Source organism: Solanum dulcamara, chromosome 3 (assembly GCF_947179165.1).
Source record: "Solanum dulcamara chromosome 3, daSolDulc1.2, whole genome shotgun sequence".
NCBI classification, from domain to species: Eukaryota; Viridiplantae; Streptophyta; class Magnoliopsida; order Solanales; family Solanaceae; genus Solanum; species Solanum dulcamara.
In genome coordinates, this window is record NC_077239.1 from 43,345,359 (window position 1) to 43,373,336 (window position 27,978).

Here is a 27,978-nt window from a genome sequence, read left to right on the forward strand (position 1 = left end):
AATTTAAAGGAGAAAACTTACCTTACCCGAAATTGGCCAAAACTAGCCAAAATCGCGCCTCGGAAGTTTCTTAACATGCTGAAACTTTAGCAGACTGTTTGTATCTTTTTGTTGCTGCTACGAATCGTAACTTTACGTTAATAACACCTCCATAGAATGTATAAACTCTCACAAAAATGTGGGAGAATAGAATCCAACCATACCTTAACAAACGGCTCTTCAAACGTGCTGAAAATTAACTTCGGAACTCCTCGACGCGGCTGAAACTAAGGGGCTGTTTGCGTGGCTTCTTGCTGCCCCAAATCCGAAATTTTCATTATTAAACACCTCTATATCACCGTAGGATACCTTAAATAATTAATTCACGAAACGAAATCGGGCCTTACCTTTTATTTTGCTCAAACCCGTGGCTGCCCTCACTTGTTCTTCACGTTTTTCTCTTGTTGCTGCTTTGTTGCTGCAGTTTGAAGACCCAATTCTGAAGTATATCCATAATATACATACATACATGTGGTCCCAAGGGATGACACGTGTCAGCCCCTAAGGATGACACGTGTCAAGCCATGATTGGCCACCATGTCATGCTGCCAATTAGGGGATGCCACGTGGCAGCAGGGTCCACCTCCCCAAAGCAGCTGCATCACCTACTTGACCCTAAGTAGGTGCATCACCTGCTTGCTTGAGGTGCTGCCACGTGTCGCTCCTCCATTGGCTGCCACGCGTCGTCTTTTTCCCTTCCTCGCGGGTTCGTAATTTCGTCTCACTTTAAGAGCCTATGTAATCCGTACTACGTAAGCTTGATATATCCTTAAGCAACTTAAGTGTATAAGACTATTAACTTAGTGTCTTACGTAGGTAAATTGAGTCCTACGACTCATTTCTTAGCCTCCAACTCTTTCCGGATTCTTATGACTCTATCTCCAACCTCCCTTCTCGCGAGGTATCACAATCTTCTTTCCTTAGAGTTGTTTGATAGTGTCGTAGCTTATCCGGCTCACATGATAGTGTCTAAGGAACTCAAAAAGACGTTCCGATCTCAAGAGTGCGGGGTGTAACAAAGCATTTCATCATTTATCATGTTCGTCCCTTCATGGGATGTGGTGAATAAACATTTCAACATTTATCATGCCCGACCCTTCATAGGACGCGGTGAATTGGCATTTCATCATTTATTATGCCTGGCCCTTCATGGTACGCGGTGAATCTGCATTTTATCATTTATCATGGTCGGCCCTTTATGGGACATGGTGAATAAGCATTTTATCATTTATCGTGTCCAGCCCTTAAGGCTCCCTTTACATAAACACTTACTTCATAACTTTCTTTTGGAGTCAAAAAGTATTGTGTTTTGATGCAACATGGTAAGGTTATAGCCTATGCTTTTAGACAACTTCAGGTACATGAAAGGAACTACCCAACCCATGATCTTGAACTTGTGGCGGTTGTGTTTGCTTTGAAAATTTGGCATCATTATCTTTATAGGGTGCATGTTGATGTGTTTACCGACCACAAAATTTTGCAATATGTGTTTAGCCAAAAGGACTTGAACCTTAGGCAAAGGATGTGGCTTGAAATCCTAAATGATTATTACACGAGTGTTTGTACCATCCGAGACAAATATTGTAGCCGATACTCTTAGTTGGTTTTCCATGGATAGTGTTACATATGTTGAGGAAGGTAAGCGGGAGTTATTCAAAGATGTCCATATATTGGCATGTTTAGGTTTGCTTTTGGTTGACTCCAATGATGGAGGTGTTCTTGTAAATAATGGCTCGGAATCATCTCTTGTGGTGGATGTTAACACCAAATAAGACAATGATCCGGTTTTGGTTTAATTGAAGAGGTCGATTGCCGAAAAAGTCATTGAGGCATTCTCCAAGGGGGATATGGGGTACTACGTTATCAAGGTCATTTGTATGTTTGATCTTGGGTGCATTTATGCATCCAATAGCCAAAATTACCCATGTTCATTGATAGTTCGAGTGAATTCTTATAGTTTAATTCATTTTTAGAATACTTTTGTATGAATATAGCTAACCAATATGATTAGACACTTTCAAGGCTAAATATGAAAGAATGGACATTCAAAAGATGAGAGGATTGAAAGTGGAGCTTAAAGGAGAAGTTGGGAACAAATGTGAAGAAACTGCACTATATTGAAGTGTGTCCGCATCTTGCACTAAGCTTAAGCAATTTAATTCCAACACTTGGAATTTATTGGATGTAACAATGTGGTACGCGCTAGGTCGGAGTCGCGAACCTGGTTCTGTATAGACGAAAATTCATCGAAGAAGAAAATATAAAATTACACTGTGCAGGAATATTTCCGCATTGCGGACTTCGCTATAGGGGTTGAAACTTCACATTTTTCGAGGCTATAAATAGTCCACTTATATTTTATTTTAAAACATTCAGTTTTTAATTGACATTTTAATGAAAGAAGATGAAAGGAGAATGTTTTGGATTCTTTCAAACATTATGAGTGGCTAAAATCCCTTGTTCTAGGGTTGTAGCCACAAGATGAAGGTTTTAATATAGTGTGCTTTGGTTGAAAATGGTGTCTTTCATATAATTGCTCTTATATTCTCATTTATACTATTTTAATGCTTGATCTCTATTAAAATACATTAGTTGTCTATCCAGAACTCGAGAGACGGAAAGGATATAGAACACTAGAATATAAAGAGTGTATTTATTCTAGAATTGCCTAGGATGATTTGTGTTTAGGATGTCTGTGACACATACCTATACACCACACTTGGTTAATAAATAAGATGATAGGATTAAAGCATCTGTGTTGGTTCATGCCTATCCCCACTCAACAATGTAGTTAGGTTGTCAACATAGGTAGGCAATTAGAAGTCGAGAGACCATGATTGTAAAAATCAACCCTGTAAATCAGTAATTGAAATACCCATTGAATGTCAGAGTAAAAGTATGTTAAACCATAAATTTGCAGTGCTACAACCCTGGAATTACTTACTCATTTGATCACAATTCACTGAATTTATGAATTGTTTCTTAATAGTAGTTTAAATAACTTAGTAGACAATATAATTGAAATCAACTTTTTTGAAACACACGCGAACAAATTTGTTAATTGAAAATATTACTAGAGCCTAATTAAAGTCCTTTGGGTTCGACAATCCGGTTCTTAAAGAAGCCACTTAAGTACTTGTAAGACCACATACACTTGTGTGTGCTTTGGTGGCAACAGTGTTCCTAATGTTGATGGATTAAAAGAGTTGATAATGTAAACCCCCCCCCCCCAAATTATTTAAGATAATTTTTACATTAAAGTGCATATTTCTTGATGATATGATCAACTACTACTTACTCAAATTTTGTTACGTGAAAAAAAAATTATTTCATTAAATCATGACAGTATTATGACTGATTGTCTTAGGGTAGTTTAGTAAATTTTTATGATATTTTATATATATAAGTATATCCTTCTAATAATGGTAATCAAGGTGGGATTTATTATTTTTTAAAAAAAAATGAAAAAGTTGGGCAGCCACTAAACTTTTCAGCAACATTGAGTGATGGATACCACTTCTATATTATATCATAATGAATCTCCACTAAAAAGTTCACTTATTTTAGACTAAAGGACGTTTATCGGTCATTGAAAATAAATTATTTTACAAAAATACGAAGAACAACCTACTCCTTTTAGCTGAAACTCAAGATACACTCTACATCTTGGTAAGTGTTCAAATCCATTTTTGGGACTGCGTAGCCAGTAGTAATTCTTGAATATATCATTGTGTAGACCTTTGATTTTAGCAAATAAATATATTTTGGAAAGCTAACTCACGTACCTACAACTCTTATGTTTATGTTGGAACCTAGATCGGTTGTTATTAAGTCACAAAAAAGAGGATGAAATATAAGACAAGTTCTATCCAAATTCTTGATTTAAAAATCCGTCATGTATAACGGTTAGTGTTTTGATGATATCTTTTTGTACAAAATGAGTTTTGAGGTAATTTCTTTTGGATTACAAACTTACGACATATATCTAAAAGTGTCATGAAGGAAATAAAATCCAGTTTTGATGATTTTATTTTCAAAATTTAGATACAACCGGATAAGTTCTATCTAGATTCTTGAGTTAAACATCCCTCATGTATAACTGTTAGTGTTTTGATGATATATTTTTGTAAAAAATGAGTTTTGCGTTGATTTATTTTGGATTGAAAACTTTATACATAGATCTAGAAGTCTTATGAAGGAAATAAGGTCCAGGTTTGCCATTTTTATTTTCAAAATTTAGTTACAATCTGAGATACTTGGCTTGCCGAAGTTAATTTTTGGTAACATAATTCGGTTTAAAATATTTTAGGCTTACTTTTACTGATAAATCTTGTTTTATGTCAATATTATGGATATTCTGAAAATTAAAGCGGACATTTAATGGTATTTTCAAGATTTTTTATATCGTGTACAAGTTGAGGAACTTGAGACATTGATTGGTCTACGATTTGAACTCTTAAAGTCATGTTGGATTGTTGTATGCTAAAAGATTGAGGTTTGTGTATAAAATCTTGTCACCTTTTAGTATATTTGAAATCCTATCTTGATATGTTTGTTATTTCTTGAAATTTGTATTGTCATGTTGGTATATTTGGAAATTTGCAAGACACTTGTTTAACTCACCCACCTATACGAATTGCTCGATTACTTGACATTCTTGTGGACTTTGTCCTTCTTATGACTGTGAGTTTGTCACTATTGGCATGCCTCTTGTTTTGAACCCTTTATCATCTTGATTATGGATTTTTAGTTTGTCTTAAGTATGGAAGTTTTCCATTTTAAGTACGAATTTGGAAGCCATTTTTAATATGGTTCTTGGTTCTCTTGATTATTGGGTCTTTACCTTTCTTGATACATGGCTCCGGTCCTTCTTGATACTTGATCATGTTTGGTGTGACGGCATGACGTACATATAGGGCAAAAGTTGGTGCTAAATCTTGTAAATTTGCTTTTATGAATTATTGACACTTAAATTTTTACATATAGAACTTGATGCTCGTGATATATTTGTTGGCTTGATTTACTTATTATGTGTACATTTATGCTGCTCATGACTTGAGAAAATAAATTGGAGAACCTAAAGGCTTCAAACATGTAGTTTTGCACCACTATGCTTTATGCTTAGCGATAGTTGTTTCTATCGTAGGAAATGTCCGAGAAGATGCTTGAGGTTGGCCATTGGAGATAATGTTTTTGGGGAGCTTTAAGGAAGATCATATTTGCATATAGGCATCTATATTTTGTAATATTTTGGACATGTATATGATCTATGGGGTGCTTGTGTATATGTATTTATGTATGTATTTGTAAGGGTTGATCCATTCATGACACTATGGGTTGTAACTTAAAGTTGGTTGCTTCTTTTGTTATTTTGGGGCATGTAAATTTTCAAGTCTTATGATGTACTAAATTTACCTTTGGAGTTGGAATATTTGGATGAAGCATAAATTAGTTAACCTTGGGTACTTATAGGTTGGTAATAGTTTATAGCATGAATTGTAGTGATAAGGAATAATACATGGATGTCTCGTAAGTTAGTTTCTTAAATTATTTGGAAAAGTCGTCTCGTCCTAAATTAGAACTTTTATTTGATTTAATTGAGATCAAAGAATTTTAAACTGGCTAAAAACTTACACCTTTAACTATTTTTAAATGGGCCAAATTTTGCTATTAGATTATATAAATATGCCTTACGGTGAGTTCTTTTTTAAATGTCATGAGTTTTATATACGTTTTTTTAAGTAGTAGCATCCTCCCTGGAGGGTCTCTACAAGTGTTGGTATCAGAGCCTAGGTTTGTGATTCTAGAAACTTTGTTGTGATTTGCTTATACATTTATTTTTTTGAAAGATTTGGGCTATATTATTTGATCATTATAGGGTAAATAGTATATTTAGTGCATATAAGTTGCACATGCATCATATCTATGTACCTAAAGCAATGTGATCTTCACTTTTGAAGAAATTAAGTTATGAAATCTTCTTCTCGTAGACCTATGAAAGCTGATCGTGAAGATACATGTGACTCTTATTCCCAACCTCACACACTAGAAAGGGTTGGCGAATAGTCCTCAGGTCAATATATTCCCCATACTAGTGGGTCTGGTGTGGAAAATCAAGAAGGAGTAAGAGCTGGTCCACATTCTCACATGAGCCCTGGTACTCAAGTTACGAATCATCCTTTTCAACAGATGGCTGAATTCTTTCACCGTATGGCTGAAATGATTCATGATCCCAATGGGTTAAACTTTGAAAAAATGAGGAAAATGGGTGGAGTTGAGTTTGAAGGCACGGTTGATCCCACTGATGTTGAACAATGGCTTGAGTGCATAGAGAGGGTGTTTGAGCAATTGGAGTGTTCAGATGTTCCCAAATTCAAGTATGTCATCTCGTTATTGCAAAAGGATGCTTATGACTGATAGGTAATTGTGCCAAATGCAAAAGCAAAAACTCCAGTTCTTACTTGGGACGATTTTGTTAAAGAATTTCGTATGAAGTATGTTCCGCCTACTTATTGTGATGCTAAGAAAAAGGAGTTTTTGAATCACAGGCAACGAGGCATGTCTATCGCTAAGTATCAATAAAGGTTTCTTAGAATCTCTCGTTATGCTGGAGGCATTATTAACAAGGAAAAAGATAAATGCAGGAGGTTTGAAGATGGCTTGAACGATTCCATCAAAAAGAATGTGGCAATCCTGCAACATGAGAACTTTTGTAAATTAGTTTATGCTGCTTTTACTTGGGAAAAACTTGATAAGGAAGAAGCTAGTAGACATGAGAATAGATTTTGGAAGCCTAGGTCAGATTTTGGAGGTCCATCCAAAAAAGGAAGGTTTGATGATTCTAAGGCTGGTAGTGTCAACAAGTTAGATCAACAAAAGCAAAGCAGACTAGATTTTTCTATAGCTAGTACTCTGAGTTATAGCCAAGGCAAGACTCGCATTCCCACTTGTGTAGAATGTGGAAAGAATCATTATGGTTCTTGCAGGAAAGCTTCTAGTGTATGTTTTAATCGTGGTAGCTTTGATCATAAAGTGAAGGACCGTCCTAATCCTAAAAATGTTCCTCTCTTGCACACTGAGGGTTTAGTTCAGAAGTCTTCTAATAATCCTCCTCAAACCAATAAAGGTGGAAGGCCTAAAAACAACCAAGCAGCAGGGGCAAGTGGAGCAAATCAAGCTAGCGGGTCCAAATCTACTGCACAAGCTTATGTTGTGAGGCAGAGAGATGATCAAGAGGGACAGGACGTGGTTGTCGGTAAATTTCACTGATATGGCTTATCTGTGTTTACACTATTTGATCTTGGCTCTACACATTCCTATATTTGTTCAACACTTGTTCTTCCTGAAAATGTGAAATTTTTTAGACTTAACTTTGACGTTCTAGACACATGGAATACCAACCGAGACTAACTCCAATGACAAATCACATTCATAGGCCACTATACAAAATAGCCTTAGGGCCCTATACCTTTATACGAAATTCTATTTCAAGAGTACTACCCCTTACTACCATATTCAACAAACCACGAGACCTAATACAAAACACCCAATACATCATACATTCACCCATATGCCATCAATACCACATTCAATCTTAGTTCTATAACCATTCTAATACACTCACTTGAAAGTCTTAACAAGAATTCATCAATAGCCTTCTACAATCACTCACGTATCTACAACCACACATTCAATTCTATCATTTTAACCACTTTATGGCTCCCTTGAAGTCAACATCACTTAAGAATTTTCATGCCTATCTTAACATCTCTACATAAAAATTTGCATTAACTCATACCAAGGGCACACCAATATACTCTTACCTATCTAATGGATACAACAAGATCCATCTAACTCTCCTTCAATGACTATAACCTTAAATGGAATAAGCATGCCACTATCATCACTATATGGAACACCCACTCTCTCTCTATCTATCATGACTCATCTAATATCATTAATAGTAGAACACACGACCGACCTTGATAACTAGGTACTACATCTCCCCCTTGTGAGAGAACTTCAATCTTCTTATCAACTACCAATTTCTTTAATTTAACTAAGGTTGGACCCATGTCTTGCCTTGCTTTTACATCCGCTACCAATGATGATTCTAAACCATTTTGAAAAAGAATATCACCCTCATTAATAGCAATCCCCCTTTGGATTGGAACTCTTCTTGAAGGCATATTTTGAAAATCGCAAAGAACAATTGTTAGTGGGCAGAAAGATCTATATTATGCTCTATCGCACGATATTGATTATGAAAGAAGGTAAACTTTCCTAAATGCCTCATACTCTTCGATTCAAAATTGTGGCGCACTTCAGAACCATGAACAAGACCCTATTCAATGTGGTATGTTGGACTTCGAGGACCATAACCTCGGGCTTTGATATCAAGTTTGTCACTACCCACGTCTAGATCCTAAATGTGGTAGAATAGATCATTAAAACATTTGGTGATTCAAATATTCAAGAATTTTCCTTATTGCATAAAGAATCCATCATTCATAGCATTTCATCATTCTTTTATTTAATAAGACTCCTTTTTGATCATAGACATTGCTTTCATAAATATTTATTTGGAGTCAAAGCTTTCAAGTCAAACTTAATTGAAAATATAGTAAAACTAGGTGGGTTCAAATCACTTCAAATTTCAAACATGTATGTAATGAAATTATGTATAAATACTTTGAAATTCATCAAGAAAAATCATGTTGAAAACAACCCACATGAATTTCAAGAATCTTTAAAGAGATAACTAGAGAAAATACTTGCAAACCATCATTTCATACATATGAAATTATTTTTCATAAAAATAGACCAATAATCATTAATTTAACCATGATTCATGCTATTAAGTAGAAATAGGAATTACCCATAAGAAAATTTTATTTGAAATCAAGAGATTTAGTTGAAAGAGTTTTGTTCTACATGGGTGGAAGAACTCATGGATAAAAAAACACCCACACAACTTAGAGTAAAGTTTAAAGAAAATAAATATAATTTATCATATAATTAAATTAATTTAGGCATGAGAGTAGAAGGAATACTCTCATTGAAGCCTTAAATACCTAGAATCTGAAGTTTTACTCAGAATCGAAGGACTTAATGAACACTCTTAAATCCTAGTCTTTTCTCCTCGCCGGAGCATTTTGTATGCTACCTAGAGTATATGAATCACCGAAATAATATTTCTATACTACTAAGAACTAAAACTATATTTTGAGAAAGAGTAAAAAAGTGTATAGAGAGAAAAGTTGTTTGAGAAAGCTTGATGAAGAAAATGATGAAATAAAGTGGATATTTATAGGTGTATAAGAGGAACCTAACAATAATTAAAATAATTATAAAAAAATCTGAAAATTTAATGGAGGATTGTGATGTCATGTGTGATGTCAAATGGAGGATTATTGATGTCATAGGTAATGTCAAATAAATCTAGATCTTCTATTGTTGGTTAGATGAATTTGTTTTTTATAGAATACCCTTTTTCGGAGCTACGCTTGAACAAGATAACTTCCTAATTAGGATTTGGTGTCTCATATGAATTATAGCTATAGAAGTATTATTTTATGTCGTTCAAGAATCAACTGATTTGGATCATTCTACATTGATGTATTATTTTTCTTCTACTAGCACTCCATTTCTTCACATCACTAGGTCTTGAATCTTAAGCTATGGTCTTCAGAAAAGTTGTAGGTAATGATGTTGGGGTTATGTGGAAATTTGAATCACCTAATGTAGACCATCCTATGAAAAGTTATATCAAAAATATAGAAGCAGTATAATTTTTGTCGAGAATTGGAACACCATATACAACGTTTTTAGGGGTGTTACATTATCTCCCCCTTGGGAAGATTCGTCCTCGAATGAAATAAGACTTAGCTTGAGTAGAGTAGAGTGTAAACCAACAATCCATCATTAATTCAATAGTTCAATTTAAAACACCATTCGAAACATATTTCATAATTTCGCATGCATATGACAAGAAAAGTTGAAATGCAAGGATTTCAAGTAATTGAGCAATGACAACTTAATACCTTAGGTTTGAGCAGAGGAAAAAAGATGAGGGTATCCATTCATCATATTTTCTTCCCATGTATTACTTTTGACTTGTCTATCCCTCCCAAGGGCTTCGACAGATGCAACTTTCTTGTTCCTCAACCTCTTGACTTGCCGGTCCAAAATCTTAACCGGGACCTTCTCATAGGTCAAGTTTTCTTCAACATTCACTAATTCAAAAGTCATAATGGAACTTGGATCACCTACATACTTCCTCAACATAGACACATGGAATACCAACTGATACTAACTCCAATTACAAATCACATTCATAGGCCACCTTACAAAAAAACCTTAAGGCCCTATATATTTATACGAAATTCTATTCCAAGAGTACTACCCCTTACTACCATATTCAACAAACCACGAGACCTAATAAAGAAACACCCAATACATCATACATTCACCCACATTCCATCAATACCCATTCAAGCCTAGTTCTATAACCATTCTAATACACTCATTTGAAATTCTTTACAAGAAGTCGTCAATAGCCTACTACAATCACTCATGTATCTACAACGACACATTTAATTCTATCATTTTAACCACTTTATGGCTCGCTTGAAGTCAACATCACTTAAAAATTTTCATGCCTACCATAACATCTCTACATAAAAATTTGCATTAACTTCTACCAAGGGCACACCAATATACTCTTACCTATCTAATGCACACAATAAGATCCATCTAGCTCTCTTTCTATCTCTATAACCTTAAATGGAATAAGTATGCCACCATCATCACTATATGGAACACCCACTCTCTATCTATCTATCATGACTCATCTAATATCATTAATAGTAGAACACACAACCGACCTTGATAACTAGGTACTCCCTCTCCCCCTTGTGAGAGAACTTCAATCTTCTTATCAACTATCAATTTCTTTAATTTAACTAAGGTTGGACCCAAGTCTTGCCTTGCTTTTACATCTGCTACCAATGATGATTTTGAACCATTTTGAACAAGAATACCACCCTCATTAATATCAATCCCCCTTTGGATTGGACCTCTTCTCGAAGGCATCTTCTGAAAATCATAAAGAACAATTATTGGAGGGAAAACACCTAGAGTATGCTCAATCGCACGATATGGATCATGAAAGAAGGGAAATTTTCCTAAATGCCTCACAGTCTTCGATTCATAATTGTGGAGCGCTTCACAACCATGAACAAGACCCTATTCGACGTGGTATGTTGGACTCCGAGGACCATTCAAAACCTCGGGCTCTGATATCAAGTTTGTCATAACCCAAGACTAGGGCCTAGAGGTGACACGGCGAATGAAGAACCCGAAATTACCTCAAACAAGTCTCTTAGCAATCATTTAGTCTTTTATAGGTAATGATAAAAAAAACAAGCGGAAACCATAATAGTAAATTTTCAACTTACATATGTCCAACAATACCTCCAACTTTATATTTAACTGGGTAAGACAAGTCCCTAGCTCACCCTTAATCATAATAGAAAGAAATGTCATAGTAAGTGTCTAAAGTTCTCAACATATCATAAGCTAGAAAGATAAAGAGGTATTGTTCCCGAAACATGGGAACTCACCAAAAGTAGCTTTCAACAAAATCTCAAGTAGCCACATGGAAGAGAACGAGAAAGAGCACCGATCCCTACATGGTGATATAATGTAGGAAAAAGAGTATGCGATAGTACTTTGATTGTACCAAGTATGTAGGCATGCAATACAATATAAAATATTTATGACATTTATAAGGTTCAACATAAATGAGTGCATGAATGAGTAATCAAGTAGATATCACTTAAATTATACTTATGTGGATATATATATATATATATATATATATATATACATGAGTAATTATGTAAATGGCATTTAAAATATTTGTTTGTGGAAAGCTGTCTATAATCGACATGAAGACCATGTGAGCTACTACATGGAATCCAACATAACCTTCTACGTTGGTCGGGGAGTCAACTTGCCTAGGGTAGAATTCCGTCAACTTTACATTCATTATTTAACTTCAACTTTAAGGGCTTTCATGGATCCATTAGCCTAAGCCTACAAGGTCTCCTATGTTGGCACATAGGTAATGAGATAAGGGGTTGGTACTAGAATTTTCTTACTGAATCCCACTTCAATGACCCATTTGATGTTAAATCAATCCCACAGAATAGTTTAATACTTCAAAATAGTCATAGCATATAGCTTAAGAATTCAAAATATTATATTCGTTAGAATAGCTCATTAAAATATTTGGTGATTCAAATATGCAAGAAATGTCCTTATTGCATAAAGAATCCATCATTCATAGCACTTCATCATTCTTTTATTTTTGATAAGACTCTTTTTTGATCATAGACATTGTTTTCATAAATATTTAATTGGAGTCAAAGCTTTCAAGTCAAACTTAATTGGAAAAATAGTAAAACTAGGTGGGTTCAAATCACTTCAAATTTCAAACATGTATGTAAATGAAATTATATATAAATACATTGAAATTCATCAAAAAAAATATGTTTTAAACAACCCACCATGAATTTCAACAATCTTTAAAGAGATATAAATAGAAAAAATACTTTCAAACCATCATTTCATACATATGAAATCATTTTGCATCAAAATAGACCAATAATCATTAGTTTAACCATGATTCATGCTATTAAGTAGAAATAAGAATTACACATAAGAAAATTTTATTTGAAATCAAGAGATTTAGTTGAAAGAGTTTTGTTCTACATGGGTGGAATTAAGAACCCATAAATAAACACCCACATAACTTAGAGTAAAGCTTAAAGAAAATAAATATAATTTATCATATTATCAAATTATTTAGGCATGAGAGTGGAAAGAATACTCTCATTGAAGTGTTACATGCCTGGAATATGAAGTTTTACTCAGAATCGAAGGACTTAATGAACACTCTTGAATCCTAACCTTTTCTCCTCGTCGAAGTATTTTGTATACTACCCGGAGTATATGAATCACCGAAATAGTATTTCTACATTACTAAGAAGTAAAACTATATTTTGAAAAAGAGTAATGAAGTGTATAGAGAGAAGAGTTGCTTGAAAAAGTTTGATGAACAAAATGATGAAATAAGGTGGGTATTTATAGGTGTGAAGGAGGGACCTAACAATAATTAAAATAATTATAAAAAAATTAAAAATTTAATGAAGGATTGTGATGTCATGGGTGATGTCAAATGGAGTACTATTGATGTCATTGGTGATGTCAAATGGATCTAGATCTTGGATTGTTGGTGAGATGAATTTGTTTTTTGTAGAATACCCTTGTCGGAGCTACGTTTGAAAAAAATAACTTCCTAATTAGAATTTGGTGGCAGATCGGGTAACCGGGGGCAACCCAATAACTAAAGTATCGTTGAATTTTGCAATAAAGTTCTTGTGGCCTGTTTTGCATCACAAGTTTGTGCCGATAGCTATTGATAATATTTTGACACCATACCAAGCAACATTGGTCGCATGTATCATGTCCAGGTATGCTTTGAACCAGGCATGGTACATTGTAGAGGAAATATTGGAGAGGGCCCTAAAGATAGCATGAGCATCCCATTTATGTGCTTGGTTTATGGATTATGCAAGTAGGCCGAGGTCCCAACACATGCTAATGTTGATCACTTCATCAAAGTAAGTTGGGTGCAAGATGTGAGTCTGATTCGTGATAATACAAACCCGATAGCGAGAGTTTGAGGACATCACTCTGGGTCTTCTAGCACTATGTTATTTAATAGATGCTCTGAAATGTGGGAAGCAGGTTGATACCCCCATCCTCTAGGGCTTGAGTTGGAGGCTGGACCAATGGCGGGGCAGATTGTTGAGCTTCTGACTTTGGTGATAGAGTATGAGATACCATCTGTACAAGGTCCTGAGACCACGTCAATACCACATCTACTAGTCCACCCAGTCATGGTCACAGTGACCAAAGAGTATATTAATGGTCTGGGCAAACAGATAGCAAACAGAGAGTAGTATTTGGCTTAGGTGAAGCCATGGGTAAAGTCTTACGGACTGGTTTATGGGTCATAAATTCTTATAAGAATTGTAAAAGTGACTCGTAAATCAAGCCCTAAACTTGATTTTTGACTGTTTTTCATGGAACCTTTATATGGCCCATAAACGTGTCTATGGATAGTAGATTGGACCTGTAGATCAATTCCTGAAACTTGACTTTTGTTTGATTTATACAGACATATAGGACGATCCGACAAAAGGGTTTACGACTCGTAAAAGGGTCTATAAACTAAAATGCTAGAAAACCCCAGAAATCTAGCTAGCCTTCTACGATAGCTTCTACGGCTCGTAGAAGTTTATACAGACTCTAGAAGGCCCAATAGAAAGTTTTCGGCAGTTAAATTTTAGGGATATCTTAGGCTTTCCCCACCCTTTCTAAACCTAAACCTCAACGTTTTAGTACTAGATTAGGGGTTATATCTTAGAAGTACCTCGATTTCATTCATAACTTCTTTTCCCAAGACTTAGAGCAAGAATCAAGAAGTAAACTTAGGGTTTTAAGCATTCATATCATATTTATTCAAGAACTTTGTTCTCCCAAGTATGTAAGGTTATCATAGTGATGGACTAAGTTCTTCCTCACGATCTACATCTAAAATTCAGTTAGTAAGAGTTATACCTAGGGTTTTTAACCCCAGTTTCATAAATTTTGAATTTACCTTAATTCCTTATCGTCGGAGTCTGATTCTATTCATTGAGATTGTAGTTCTTCATGTATTTCTAATTCTAAATTATTGTTCATGCCTATTTTATCACATGAATCCTAATTAGCAAAGAATTGTTTGAAAGCTCTAGTACCTTTACTTTCATGCGTTATTTTCAAACTCAAAGTATGTTTTAAATATTTGAGCTGTCATTTGAGAACAGTTTTAAGGGAACACTAAGCATTTCAAGTGCATTATTTTCACAATATGAGCATGATTAGTTTTTAAAGAAAGCATGATTAGTTCTAGAAACTTAAATGTTCAACATGATTCAAAAAAGTAATTTTGAGTATTAACTCAACGCAAAGATTAGTATGAGCATTATTATATTTTTTACAATTAGAATTTAGCACCAGTTGGGTAATGGTTAAGATAATTCCAATCCCATAAATTGTGCTGCCAGTGTAGATAGGATCATGTCATTTGTTCGGGTGACTCCTCTCACAACTCTTGATAAGGGCTTATATATAGATCCATAAGTTCAATATCGTTCTCTACCCTGGCAAAGTATTGAAAGGCTCTAGCAATGTGGGCAGGACGGTGTATCATGATGAGGCTCATAGTGATGGTTGTCGGTTAGAGAAACTCCCCAAGAAAAGTAAAGTTATATTATTTCAATATTCGATATTGTTGCATATTTTTAGTTGTAAAGCTTTATTGTTTTCAAGACACTTGCATGCTTTCCTTCCAGAAGAGTTCACTTTTTAGTTCCCATTCAACTTATGTACTCAGTCAGTTTGTTGTTTCATTCCGCCATTTTAGCATACCGTACATTCCATGTACTGACGTCATTCGACGCTACACCATTTTATTATGATACAGTTTCAGGTACTCGCGATCAAAGATGCTTCAGTAAGATCTCTTTCCATCCGCAGTTAGTGAGACCTCCTCACTTTCAGATGGCTCTAGTTTTGTTAGTTCAGTTCATTTAATTATTAGTCATTTTTAGTAGGGTAGACATGTAGACGTGAGTCTTGTCCGAATAATTATCTCAGTTTAGTAGAGGCTTCATGGACAAGTTAGTGAGCCAGTTCAGTCTATTTATCTTGATGTTTTAAACAATATTACTATTTAAAGTCAGAGCTATTTTCAGACTTTTGCGTAAAGTATGATTGAGATGGTTTTAAGTTTGCTTAAATGATTTTGGTTTTAAGTTTGTTTAAATGATTTTAAACATGTATCTCTTTTAAAGCTTCCGTATAGTTGTTTAGTGTTTTGATCAGTAGTCATTTAGGTCAAGGGTTCGCTTGAGACCAACAATGATTTTTGAGTGTCGACGCCTAGGGTATAGTCTCGAGGTGTGACACTAGTATTATAGTTACATTCTTTGAACTTCTTAATGAGCGCGAGTGTATTTTTTGTGTCCTGGTTTAAATACAAATCGAGTGTTGGACATCTTTGTTGTGAGGGCATTAGGAGAACATTATATGATAATTGGTTGGTGGGTTGCGAGTCATTTGTGTATGCATGGTTGCTCATAAATTGCATGGTATCATTCATAGATCCCTTAGAATCACATTAAGATTTGTTGAGGTGCATGTACTAATTTTGTGTTGAAAATGAGGAGGGAGTGTTTGAATAGAAGTGATTGTCGAAACTATCCTAATGTTCTTATACTTGAGTGCCTATAATGATGTCATTTTGTTCGCTTGAGGACAATCAAATGTTTTAAGTTGAGGGTATTGATGTGCCGGAGTTTTACGGCACTTAGACGCTTAAAACATATAAACTTTGTGTGTTCTTAAGTATGTTTATGTGGATATGAAGTGTTTATGTTGTAATTGTACAGGAAAATAGGTTTCGGAAGCAAAGAATGAACTTGGTGAAAATTGAGCCAAGTACGCCTTGAGCAAGCCTGAGTACGAGCCGTAATCACCGACCACAAGCCGTACTTAGATCTGTTGATAAGATCAGAGCTAAAACATTGAGGTCCAACTTGCACAAGCTAATATACAAGTTGTACATCCAGACTACGGGCCGGGAAAGATGAATCATGGAAAACTTCTGAGGCTGGTGACTTTTGATCCAGCAGGAACAATACAAGTTACAAGCCATACATGATAATACAGACCATAAAAAGTTGTTCGTGGAAAAGTCTTGAGATTGTGCAACTTGAGTATTAGTGAGGACAATAGATGGTATAAGTCATACTTGCTTTGTCGATCCATACCCACGAGGCGTAAGAAGACAACTTGGTGAAGGGCAATAGCGACCACGACTCATACAAGGAGTCATTGGTCCATAGCATGACTCGTGTGATGGACCATAATGAATGTCGAAGGTTGTTGACTATGGAAGACCACAGATTGGTCAGAGTGGTTCATATTTAAATGTGTTTTTGACACTTCACTCAAAAGAAAACGAAAAACTAATTGGTTTACTTCATTGTTTGATAAGATTAGTAGGGGAATAAAATGATATATTTCTGGACAGATTGACGAAAGGTGGTATGCAAAGATTTGCACTCACTATGTAAATCGTTTTTGCACACAGGTTCGCTTGTAGATGAAATATTCAAACACAAGCTCTCTGGAGTAAATTTAGATGAAATAAATCTACAAGATGATCATACGCGAAGACTATACTCCAAAGTCTTAATTAATCAAGAATTTGTGATTAACGTCAATGATTAATATAGAAAATGATTCAGCTCGTCCAATGTGTTAAACAAAAGATGTATTTGCAACCTCCTCATTGCCTTTGCCTTTTCACTGACCAGAGGATATCTGAAAATGCAAAGCATATACGGGTTGGTATTCCAACCCAAACATTACAACAATACTTGTCAATACAGTAAAAAGGGAGAAACACCCCCAGGATTTGTTACAAGTTAAGAGTGCAACATGTGATGTGTAGATTAGGAGCACATTAGGAGTTCAATCCTTCCTGCAGAGAAAAGCCTGCAAAGCGTATGAGGGTGCAGGGTGAACCCATTACCAACCAAGTTTCAACCATGCACCAGTTGGCCTTTGGGAATTTTTCCATTATCGTGCAAAAAAACCAAAACCAAAAACAACAATTTAATAACCTAACTCATAAACTTCTAGAATAAAAGGCAAATGAAAGGAAAGAGGCCTTTGTTTCCTAATCTCAAAAAGAAGATGCAGCCAAATGAGACATTTGGTGTGCTTCTAGAGAGACCGATGACTTTCAGATTTCAATGGTTCTGCCTTATAACAGGTTCTATGATAGGTTCAGTAAAGCTTCCTATGATGCAAGTTCAGTTGTTGAGAGGCAGACAAGGGTTTGTAACTGAACAATAATAGAGGTTAAGCTTCAAACCAAGGCTTCACTTCAAGTGTCTCGAGAAAATAAAAGCTCATTTCAGGTTTAGGAAGCAATAAGCTCATTCCAGTTTCGGAAAAGGTGGAGGGCAGAAAGAAGCATATCTAGGAAGGCCGTCATAAGTTTCAGGTGTGCATTACCAGAAGATAAGTGGCTTTACTATTGATACAACTCTCTTTTAAGTTTTATTTGCCATAATACCTCCACAAGCTTTTACAAGTGCTAAACGACCCCAACTAATTTTTTTTTGTAAACAACTTCACTCTCCATTAACCTCCACAAGGTTAATGGATAGGATCATCACTGGTCACTTCCTCTGTTCCTCGTATAAAAGGCATAAATATTTCACTTGATATAGGATGATCCTATTTAACCTTTTCATCATCCATCGACCATCACAGGCTCAACATTGACTCTAGGAATAACATAACAACTCTCCAGATGACTCTAAAGCATTCAACAATTAAAATGACATACAAGCTTCTCTATTTTTACCCTGCATCAAGAAGCAACAGTATACCACATTAGACTAGCTTAAGCAAAAACTTTAACTAGGGATATCCCTAGTACCTTATGGATGTACTTATGATATATTTTTTGAGAAAATTACACAATCCTGACCATTAAAAGACACTTCTACTGGAAAAGGAGAAAACAAAGTATGGTCATAAAATCAGATAAAGTAAAACTAAATTAGAATAGTGAAGAATATTTAGAACATGTGTTTTCTAGTGAAACCCCTACTTAAATTGTCGCATTAGTAGTTGGTGGAGGTTCCTTATGAATCACTTCCTCAATTGAACGATGATGAGCTACTTTTCATTGCATATTACTTTCTACCTTGGATCATTTTTTACAATGACAAAGACCTTATGAACTCCAGTTTAAAGGGATTTTCTATCATTCTAGTCTGCAAGACGTTCAACATGATATTACAACTCTTTTCTTTGTTCATTTTTAGAGGGGAAGGGGTATTGAAGGGTGCAGGGAAACAAGTTTTGAGCCACACATCGCTAAATCTATTTTTTTTAAAAAAAATTATGTTGACATGAGAATTTGAAATGAACTAGTCAAATGAGGAAACTTGAATCAGTTCACATATATGAATATACAGCAATAGGTGAATCTCTGAATGCTTGATTAAGTTAAAGACAATTAAGCATTCACTGCAAAAATTTCAGGAAAAAACTAGCATAGGATTTAAGTTTTTCATCATATTTGAAAGAACTTCCTTAACAATCACACCTCAAATTGTCTAATCATTTTCCTATTGAATAGTAATTTATTTAAAGCCAGCTCCATTTGTCAATCCTGATCATCTAAAAGCCATGATTTCCAATATAGTTGATGATCAATTCAGATAAGATGATTATGAACAAACTAGAAGCTTCATTCAATGAGAATCATTTTGCATAGAAGTTTTGATACAAGCTCTACTAGGCAGGTACACACAGAGGATATATGTCAACAGACGGCACTTCCCAACTTGGATTCAGAGGAAGTACCAACCTGCTAGTTGACTAGAAAATCAAGTCAACTTCTTACAGGAGTAATGAATAATGTATACAGTAAATTTTACGAAAACAAAATCATAAGATATCAAGATAATGCAACTAGCTCACATAGAATCCAATCCATTTAGTATCTTGAGCAGAAATAGCATAAATCAAAAATAAAAAAGCATTCTGCAAATGCCCATTTATGTTGAAACAAGCCAATACTTTTGCTTAGAGAGGGAAAAATGCTTTTAAAAAGAGGGGATTGTAGAAATGACTCAGCTGTAGTTTACCTCCATCTGAAAAGTAAGAATTATCCTACATATAGCTGCCTATTTTTCAAGGTGAATAAAGTTTACTATAACACAAGCCTCCATCCGATTGAATAACACCAAAAGAGACTTTGTGAAATGTTTACTACAACACCACTCTTCATCCCATTTAACAAACCCCCAAAAAGAAACTTTGGTTTACCATTTAAGACTACCTTCCATCCCATGTGACAAAAGAAACGATAGTAAAAAAAAGTTCACTAGAATACCGCCCTCCATCCCATTTGACTGAGACACCTGAAAGAAACTACCTTTAACCACTGGCATAATGGAATTCAATTGAACTAATAAATTCAAACAGTAATGACCTAACCATCTCTATAATTAAAAGTTTCAAAGATCACATATGTGGGAGTTTCAGTCCCAATAGTTATACATTGAACATAATCCAAGAAATATCATACCAAAAACTGATACTCCTTCACTTTAGTGCAGAAATGCGTATATAGCAGTAGAAATATAAACGACAAGAGCAGAGGTGACCAGAATGAGCAAGGTGGAGACAGCATGAATTGCAGATTTACTTCCACAAGATAACATCCCGAGGCGAATCTGAATGACATTCACAATTGAAAGCATCAAGAACAAACACCCCATTACCGATCCAATAGCAGAGCCCATCATTCCAAGCCTCAGCACCTTCAAATTGATGTGAGCCCTGAAAGCCTCATCAACATCTTTGCTATTCAACAGATTAATAGCCAATTTGAGGCCCTGTGCAACAAGTGAGGAGAAGAGAAAGAAGCTGAATGAGACCACCTCAAAAACCAACAGTTTCTTAACCACGTCAATCCCAGCATCGCAGGCTGTGCGATCCTCCAGACTTCTCTGGCCAGGTGTGGTTAGAGAGAGACCCACAAAGACTGCAATGGTAAAAAGCGAGTTCACATTCACTAACCCGTCCAAGGCAGTCACATGGACACTCGTTGTTGCAACAGATGACGGCATTGAGGTGGCTCTTCTTGGTTGTGGGGACAAGTATTCTTTTGGGGATGTCTCAGATCTGCAAAGTATTCAAGAAAAAAGCTATAGAAGCTACAAGATCAACAAATGAATGAGAGACATGAATCACAAAGGGAGCTAGAATATTACTCTTCCATGATCAAATGAAAGTTGGATTCTTGGAAAGTTTCAAGACTAGCTGCAGCTTCTTTGTAGATTGTTGTAATATTGGTGTTTCAAGAGATGGATATTTGTAGGAAGATGTAATGAAACCAAGTGTTTGCTCCTTGATTTTACTACTTTTGCTTTTGGGTTTTGGGGAATGATAAGGCTATGATTGCTTTTGGGTTTTGGGGGAATGAAAAGACTTATTGCGTGTTTGGGTGGATTTATTTTTAATAGATTATAAGTTAAAAATTGTTTATAAGATAAAAGGAAAAAATAAGTAGATATAAATTAACTTATTTTTTTGATTTATAAGTTATATTCAATTTATATTCTACATAAAATAAATTTATTTAAACAAATTCTAAAATGATCCCTTTATTATAGGTCTAATAGACTCGACATAAATGAGTTAATCATTACGTGCCTGTTTGACTGAACTTTTTTTAAGCAGCTTATAAGCTGAAAATTATTTATAAACTAAAAAAATAAGTTTGGGTAGCTTAACTTATTTTTTTTTACTTATAATCTGTTTTTAGCTTATAAGTTGTTTTAGATAAACTAAGTCAAACAAATCAATTATTTTTTGGGGTTTATTTTAAGCATAAAATGACCTTAAATTGGCCAGAGAAATACTCAAAAAGCTGAAAATAGTTTATAAGTTAATTCAAACATGCTCTTATAAGTTTGAAATTTAAAATGATGATATTTACTTGGTTAAATAAAATTTATTGGAAGTGTGTTTGATTAAAGTAATTAAAAAAATTCTGATGCATATTAGAATTTCAAAAAAAAATAAAGTTTTTTTTACCCATCATTATTATCTTTTCAATATTTATTTTTTCCTCTCTAGATTTTTTTTTCCTCCACCTACTTTTCTCTCTCCATATTTTTAGTGTATTTAATATTTGGTGACTTCTTTAACCAAGCTAATGTCAAAGCCACTTAATATTTTATTTAACTTAATTATGGACCAAATTAAAATTTTAAAACCTATTAATCTTTTTTAAAATACAAAAAAAATCCACAACCTATTTTATTATAAAATAAAAATAAATCTCAAACCTTTTTTCACATTATAACGTTCAAAATCTTTTTCCTTCTCTTCTCTTCTCGCCAATAGATTCACCATTTTTGCAATATCCGACAAACTCAACTTCAGTGACCTTATTATTTCTTTGGGCGAAACCTCCCTTCTCACATAATATTTGGTTCAAAAAATTAAGAATTTCAGATAATATTTTTTGGTTGATGAAAAACAAGAATAACTGGCTCTTCTCTTTAAGTTAGGGCTAATAATTTTATTATTTCATTCTTAATAAAGAATTTGTGGTATTTGTTCTCTTAACACTTGTTGAAAATCCTAATTTGTGGTATCCTTTTAATGAAGTGTGATTTTTTTTTGTTGTTTTGGAATATTGATGCGAAAGTAATGAAATTTGAATTTTGAATTTTTCTTGACAAATTTGTTGTGAAAAAATCCACAACTTTTGAGATTTGTGCCATAGTTTTTAGTGAACACTTCCTTGTTACTCCCTCTGTTTAAAAAAGAATGACTTGTTTTTCTTTATAGTCAGTTTCAAAAAGAAAGACTTGCATATCTTTTTTTTGCAACCCTTTAATTTCAAATTTTCATATAGAATGTTTAAGATCACAAGATTAAAGGTCATTTTGATAAATTTGACATAACTTTAATTTAGAACCACAAGATTGAAAAGTGTTCTTTGTTTTATTAAATTCTGTGCCAAGTCAAATTAAAATCATTCTCTCTAAAATGGAGGGAGTATTATGTTTTGTGTTGTTAAATAGTGTAAAAGTGAAGGTGAAATTGATTTAGAAAATAATGATTCTCAACTGATACTTTAGTGAATTGCTAAGATAGTGTAAAATATTCTCAATTATTATGTTAGTCAAAATAAATAAAAAGAATATTCTTGAAAAGTATGTCATAATTAGGAATGTTAGGATTCACAAAACTTTTCTCATTTCACGAACTAAGCATTTAAGTTTTGACTATGTATGATAAAGTCTGGTGTGTTTGGAATGTTTTGCAAAAGAAAATGGGGAGAATAGAATATGAATAAAGAGTCGCAAATCTTTTTGTAACGACCTGATCAACCTTTATCCTTGAGGCACCTCATATGGAGATCCAAATCCTTGAAAATGCATTGCTGATTTAAAATTTTGGGTACGTACACGATAATTTGGAAAAAATAAAGTGATTCGGGCTGATGTCATTCCGCTATATTGGGAAGCCTCTCGCTATGACAACACTACTATAACTACTACATGGTCGCTATAGCGGGCTGACGAGAATCATACCCTAATAAAATATGATGTCTTTTATTTTTCCTCCCATTTCCCAAATGAAAAATAAACGGAGAATGCTCCAAAAAAACCCTAAGACACACGTGGCATGGGAAAAATGGAGTGGACGGATTTTAGTGCAACGGAGGTAAAAACTAAAGGAATTCCAGTCCTCGTCCATCACGATTCACTCTCATGGAGCCGAAAGCTTACTTTAAAGGTGTCACGACCCAACTCCGTAGGCCATGACTGGTGCCCGAGTTGGGCACCCATACGTACCCTTAGCCCCACTTAGTACATTAATCGAATAAACATAGGTAATGATCAGAAGGGATCTCTAAACAGATATAATGCACGAGGGCCGATAAGCCATCACGGAACACAGAAAAAACCCAAAACATATATACAAAACCCACATCTCATGTCTACAGACCTCTACAGAATGATATCCTAGTCATATGACGGGACAGGGCCACGCCGTACCCTGAACAACGTATATATATATACAACAGAAGGTGTCAGTACCAAAATAGGACTCCGAACAAAGGAGCACTGTCGACCAACATGGTGGATGTCCTAAGCGAGCGGATCAGCAAACCAATCATCTGTACCTGCGGGCATGTAACGCAGCCCCCGAAGAAAGGGGGTCAGTACGGAAAATGTACCGAGTATGTAGAGCATAAACTGTAATAAGTAAAGTTATTTCTAGATCAGAAAGTGCAAAAATGAGCAAAATATCCAGAAATATCAAATGCTTATCAAACCACATATAATGGGTTGTAATAAGTAAAGTCATTACCGCAATAGAATGTACAAAACTGAGCAAAATGTCCGGAGATATCAAATGCTGATCAAAACCTCAGATAATGTATGCAGAAAAACATATGCCATATCCGGCCCCATTATGGGACTCGGTGAACAAATGTGGTCGCCCTCCTGTCATTGGCGCCACAGCACAGCATAACACCAGAATAGGGAATATCTCCGTAACAAATCATATCATATCATATCAGATGGCCATATCAAATCATATCATATCACATCATATCATATCATAAGCATATATGTACATGGCACAGCATAACTCCGTGGCATAACATACACCACCCCATGTACATGTCATACCTGCCCCCTTACGTCGGGACACGGTGAACAATGCAGAGAAGTATGCACAATAACATATCCTGGCCCAGGCTCAGTGAAGAAAGCATTGAGGCATCCACGAGTGGAGTAGTGAGAAACTATATGCAATTTAAATCATATTTAAGACTCAATGGAATAATCAGAATGAGCTATCATTTAAAAATCGACACGAGACTCATGTCAAGTACCTTTCGAAAGTTACCCTGGATTATATCAGAATAAATCTTCTGGAATCATATAGACGTATCGAAGCATAATAAAATACCTTTTGGAAATCAAGGAATTGGTCATCCTAATGGCTCTAGGAATAGGAACCTCTTTGAAATTATATAAAAGTCATATTTTTGTTTCATAAATACCATACCAAAACAAAGATTAGCTTTACATACTTATGTCAAAACATGAAAATCGAAAGAATATGCTTTACATACTTATGTCAAAAACATGCCAAAAGAAAGAAAGGTTCGCTTTACGTACCTCTTACGGATTACTCTTAACTATGCTCGCCTCGTCGTCTCTTGAACCTATTTAACATGAAATTAATACTAAGGTTAATAAACTTTCACTTTTCAATTTCCAACTCTACACCCAAGTAACCATAGGAATCATTTCCTTATCTATGTCTCTCGACTAGTTTATTACTAGCTCCGAATCTATCGAAAATCGGGCAGCATGTCCCCTGTAACTTGAATATCCCCGAGTTTTCAACTCGGCCACCATGTCAACAACCATACCAACAAAAAAATCCAGCAGCATGTATACAAGTAAATCACTTCAACTTTACACAATACAAGCTCTATACAACTCATTCCAAACTATGGTACCAAAATAGAGTTTTTAACCTTTATTTCATAAAATATGTAGTCATACCAAACGGAGGGTTGTGTGGCTGCAACCAGCAGGACCCACATCCATTTTTGAGTACTTTACAGCCCTGCAACACGCAATTAAACCACCACCAAACTGCAGCACCACAACAACAACACACTACGCGACTTCGATTTAACTACTACGACTTCCATTTAGTTTGTTTCCAACGTCAAACATCCTTATATATTTTTTTCCACTTCCAGCATATTTTAAGACATGTAATATACTTCATAACATCATCATAAAGTCCAGTTCAAAACAGAAAACTTTACCTTTCCCGAAATTCACCAAAACTCGCCAAACCTTGCCTCGGAATTTCCTTTAGCGCAGCTGAAACTTATGGGCTGTTTGGTAACGTTTTGGGCTGACTCAAACCCTAAAATTTCATTACTAACATCTTCATAACATAATGTTATATCTGATATAATTAATTCTCGGCACGGAATCGGAAAACTTACCTCTTTTTTCCTCCCAAAACCGTAGCTCTTTCTTCTTTCTAGCCTAAGTTTCTCTTCTCTTCTCTTCTTTCTTTCTCTTGTCATTTCGTTTTTCTTGTATTGAAATCTCTAGATGAGTGTGGAAATTAATGAGTCATAAGACTCATATATATATATACAACTTTAGGGGTGACACATGTCATCCCCTAAGTGGTGACACGTGTCAAGCCCTAAGTGGTGACACGTGTCAAGCCCTAAGTGGTGACAAATGTCAAGATCTAAGTGGTGACATATGTCAAGATTTCATTGGTCCAACACACCCCTTTTCTCTAATCATGGGCTGCCATGTGGCATGTGGGCCCCACATGAGTCTTCTTGAAGACTTTGTGAAATTCCCATTTTACCCCTAGCCTTCCACAATATTACCATAGGCCACTTTGTGAATTTTCCTTTTTGCCCTTTGCCTTTTCCAATATTTCCACACTATTAATGATCCTAAATAATATTCGTATCCAACTTGTATATTAAATAAATTTTGGAAGATGTTCATTCCCTTAACTTTACCACGGCTACCTTAAAACATCCAACCGTATAAAATACGGGATATAACATCCTCCATGAGAAATTCCAATTTTTGCCCCTTACCTTTTCTAATATTTCCAAGTTGAAAAATCCAATTTAGTCATAAGAATTTTGTATCCAACAAGATCAACCATAGCCTTGCCCTTGACTTATTACCGTTATCCCAAAATGCCCTAATGTGCAAAATACGGATTATAACAAAAGGTTCATCAGTAGATGCTTGTGCCAGCTAGGCCAGGATTCCTTAACTGAGTAGTTAGACCCGTCTTTACTTACATAATATTTTATGAATGGTTGGAAATTGCTTGTGTAGTCCTTCGGACACGGAGTCTGGATGATTGAACATATGGCTAGTTGTGGTTAGAATAATGATGGTTTCTAGCTAATTATTGTTGTCTTATGATGTTTCTAGGTATTACACTGGGGAAGGAGATTGTGGGTGATTGGAAAATGATCAGTAATTATCGATAGGAATTTCATTGGTAGGTGATGGTTGTGTGTTTTTAGAGTTATGTATGTATACATGACTACTGCTTTATAGTTTTACTTTTGCAATGCATGTGAATAATACTGAAAGGTTAATGTGAAATGACACCATGTTGATAATATCATATAATGAACTTGTTTATTTACTTTTGGTTTTAAGTGTGATTGTTCATTGTAGTTGTGATTGTGCAATGAACGACATGTTAACAACATGCAACTTCAAGGTAAGGGTTGGGAGTCTGGGCTAGGTTATACTTGTGATTATAACGATATGTTAACTATTTTTCTAAGTTATGGTTTATTTTTGCATGGCCTAAATTAAATTGGGTGAAATGATTCTCATATCTAGGGTTAGAGTAGGTGTACCCATGGTTCGGTGTGTCGAATCCTGATAAATTGATATCATAACCCAGAGTAGCGATCTCCTAATATAAGAGCAAATGTCGAATAGAGTTCTGAGGATTGGTGTGTTGATGTCCACATCTATCTTCAGGGCTATGAAGAATTCTAGGAAGTCTTCTCACTTTTTCACTCTTTTATTGTGGTATGTTGCTTGTGGTATGGTTGAGTCCGATTGGTATCTCCAGATTTCAGTTGGTATCTCAACGAACTAAATTGGACGTCGTTGTCACGACTTAAGGGAAACAAGCATGGAAAGATTGGAACTAGGAAGGTTCTAATTAGTATCTGGCCTTAAGAGTCATGCCAATGCATGGATACTCAGTTAGTTGTCTTCCATGATGCAAATACATATAATTAACCTTATTTAATTTGGTGATAAAGCTTGATGATTGTTATTATATACATTGCATTGCTTGAGTTACTATCTGTGTGAAGTGTAAATACTTGGATTCTATCACGACCCAACTCCGTAGGCCACGACGGATGTCTGAACTGGACACTCGCATATACCTTTGCTAACCATAAGTAAACCTGTCTCCTATTGGAGTCATAGTGTGCCAACATGTAAGATAGTATATAAGCCGATGAGGCTATCATAGCATATCGGCACAACTGTACATACATACATATACACAACCCACATACATGTCCATAGACTTCTAAGAGTAAGAATAATAACATAAGGCGGGACAGGGCCCCCACCGTACCCGTGAACA

At 35.1% G+C, this 27,978-nt stretch overlaps 1 protein-coding gene and 1 long non-coding RNA gene across 2 annotated transcripts; both read right to left on the reverse strand.

The window, feature by feature from the left end:
- Positions 1 to 19,950: 19,950 nt before the first annotated feature.
- On the reverse strand, positions 19,951 to 21,236 carry LOC129882548 (uncharacterized). Its single transcript, XM_055956905.1, has 2 exons — positions 21,021 to 21,236; positions 19,951 to 20,931 (listed from the first exon to the last, which is right to left on the reverse strand). The coding sequence occupies exons 1-2, from the start codon at positions 21,026 to 21,028 to the stop codon at positions 20,355 to 20,357; spliced, it is 585 nt and encodes a 194-aa protein (XP_055812880.1). The 5' UTR covers positions 21,029 to 21,236; the 3' UTR covers positions 19,951 to 20,354.
- Positions 21,237 to 23,706: 2,470 nt separating this feature from the next.
- LOC129881630 (uncharacterized) lies at positions 23,707 to 25,832 on the reverse strand. Its single transcript, XR_008765649.1, has 3 exons — positions 25,628 to 25,832; positions 24,963 to 25,009; positions 23,707 to 23,953 (listed from the first exon to the last, which is right to left on the reverse strand). It is a non-coding gene; the product is annotated as an uncharacterized LOC129881630 (long non-coding RNA).
- Positions 25,833 to 27,978: the final 2,146 nt, after the last annotated feature.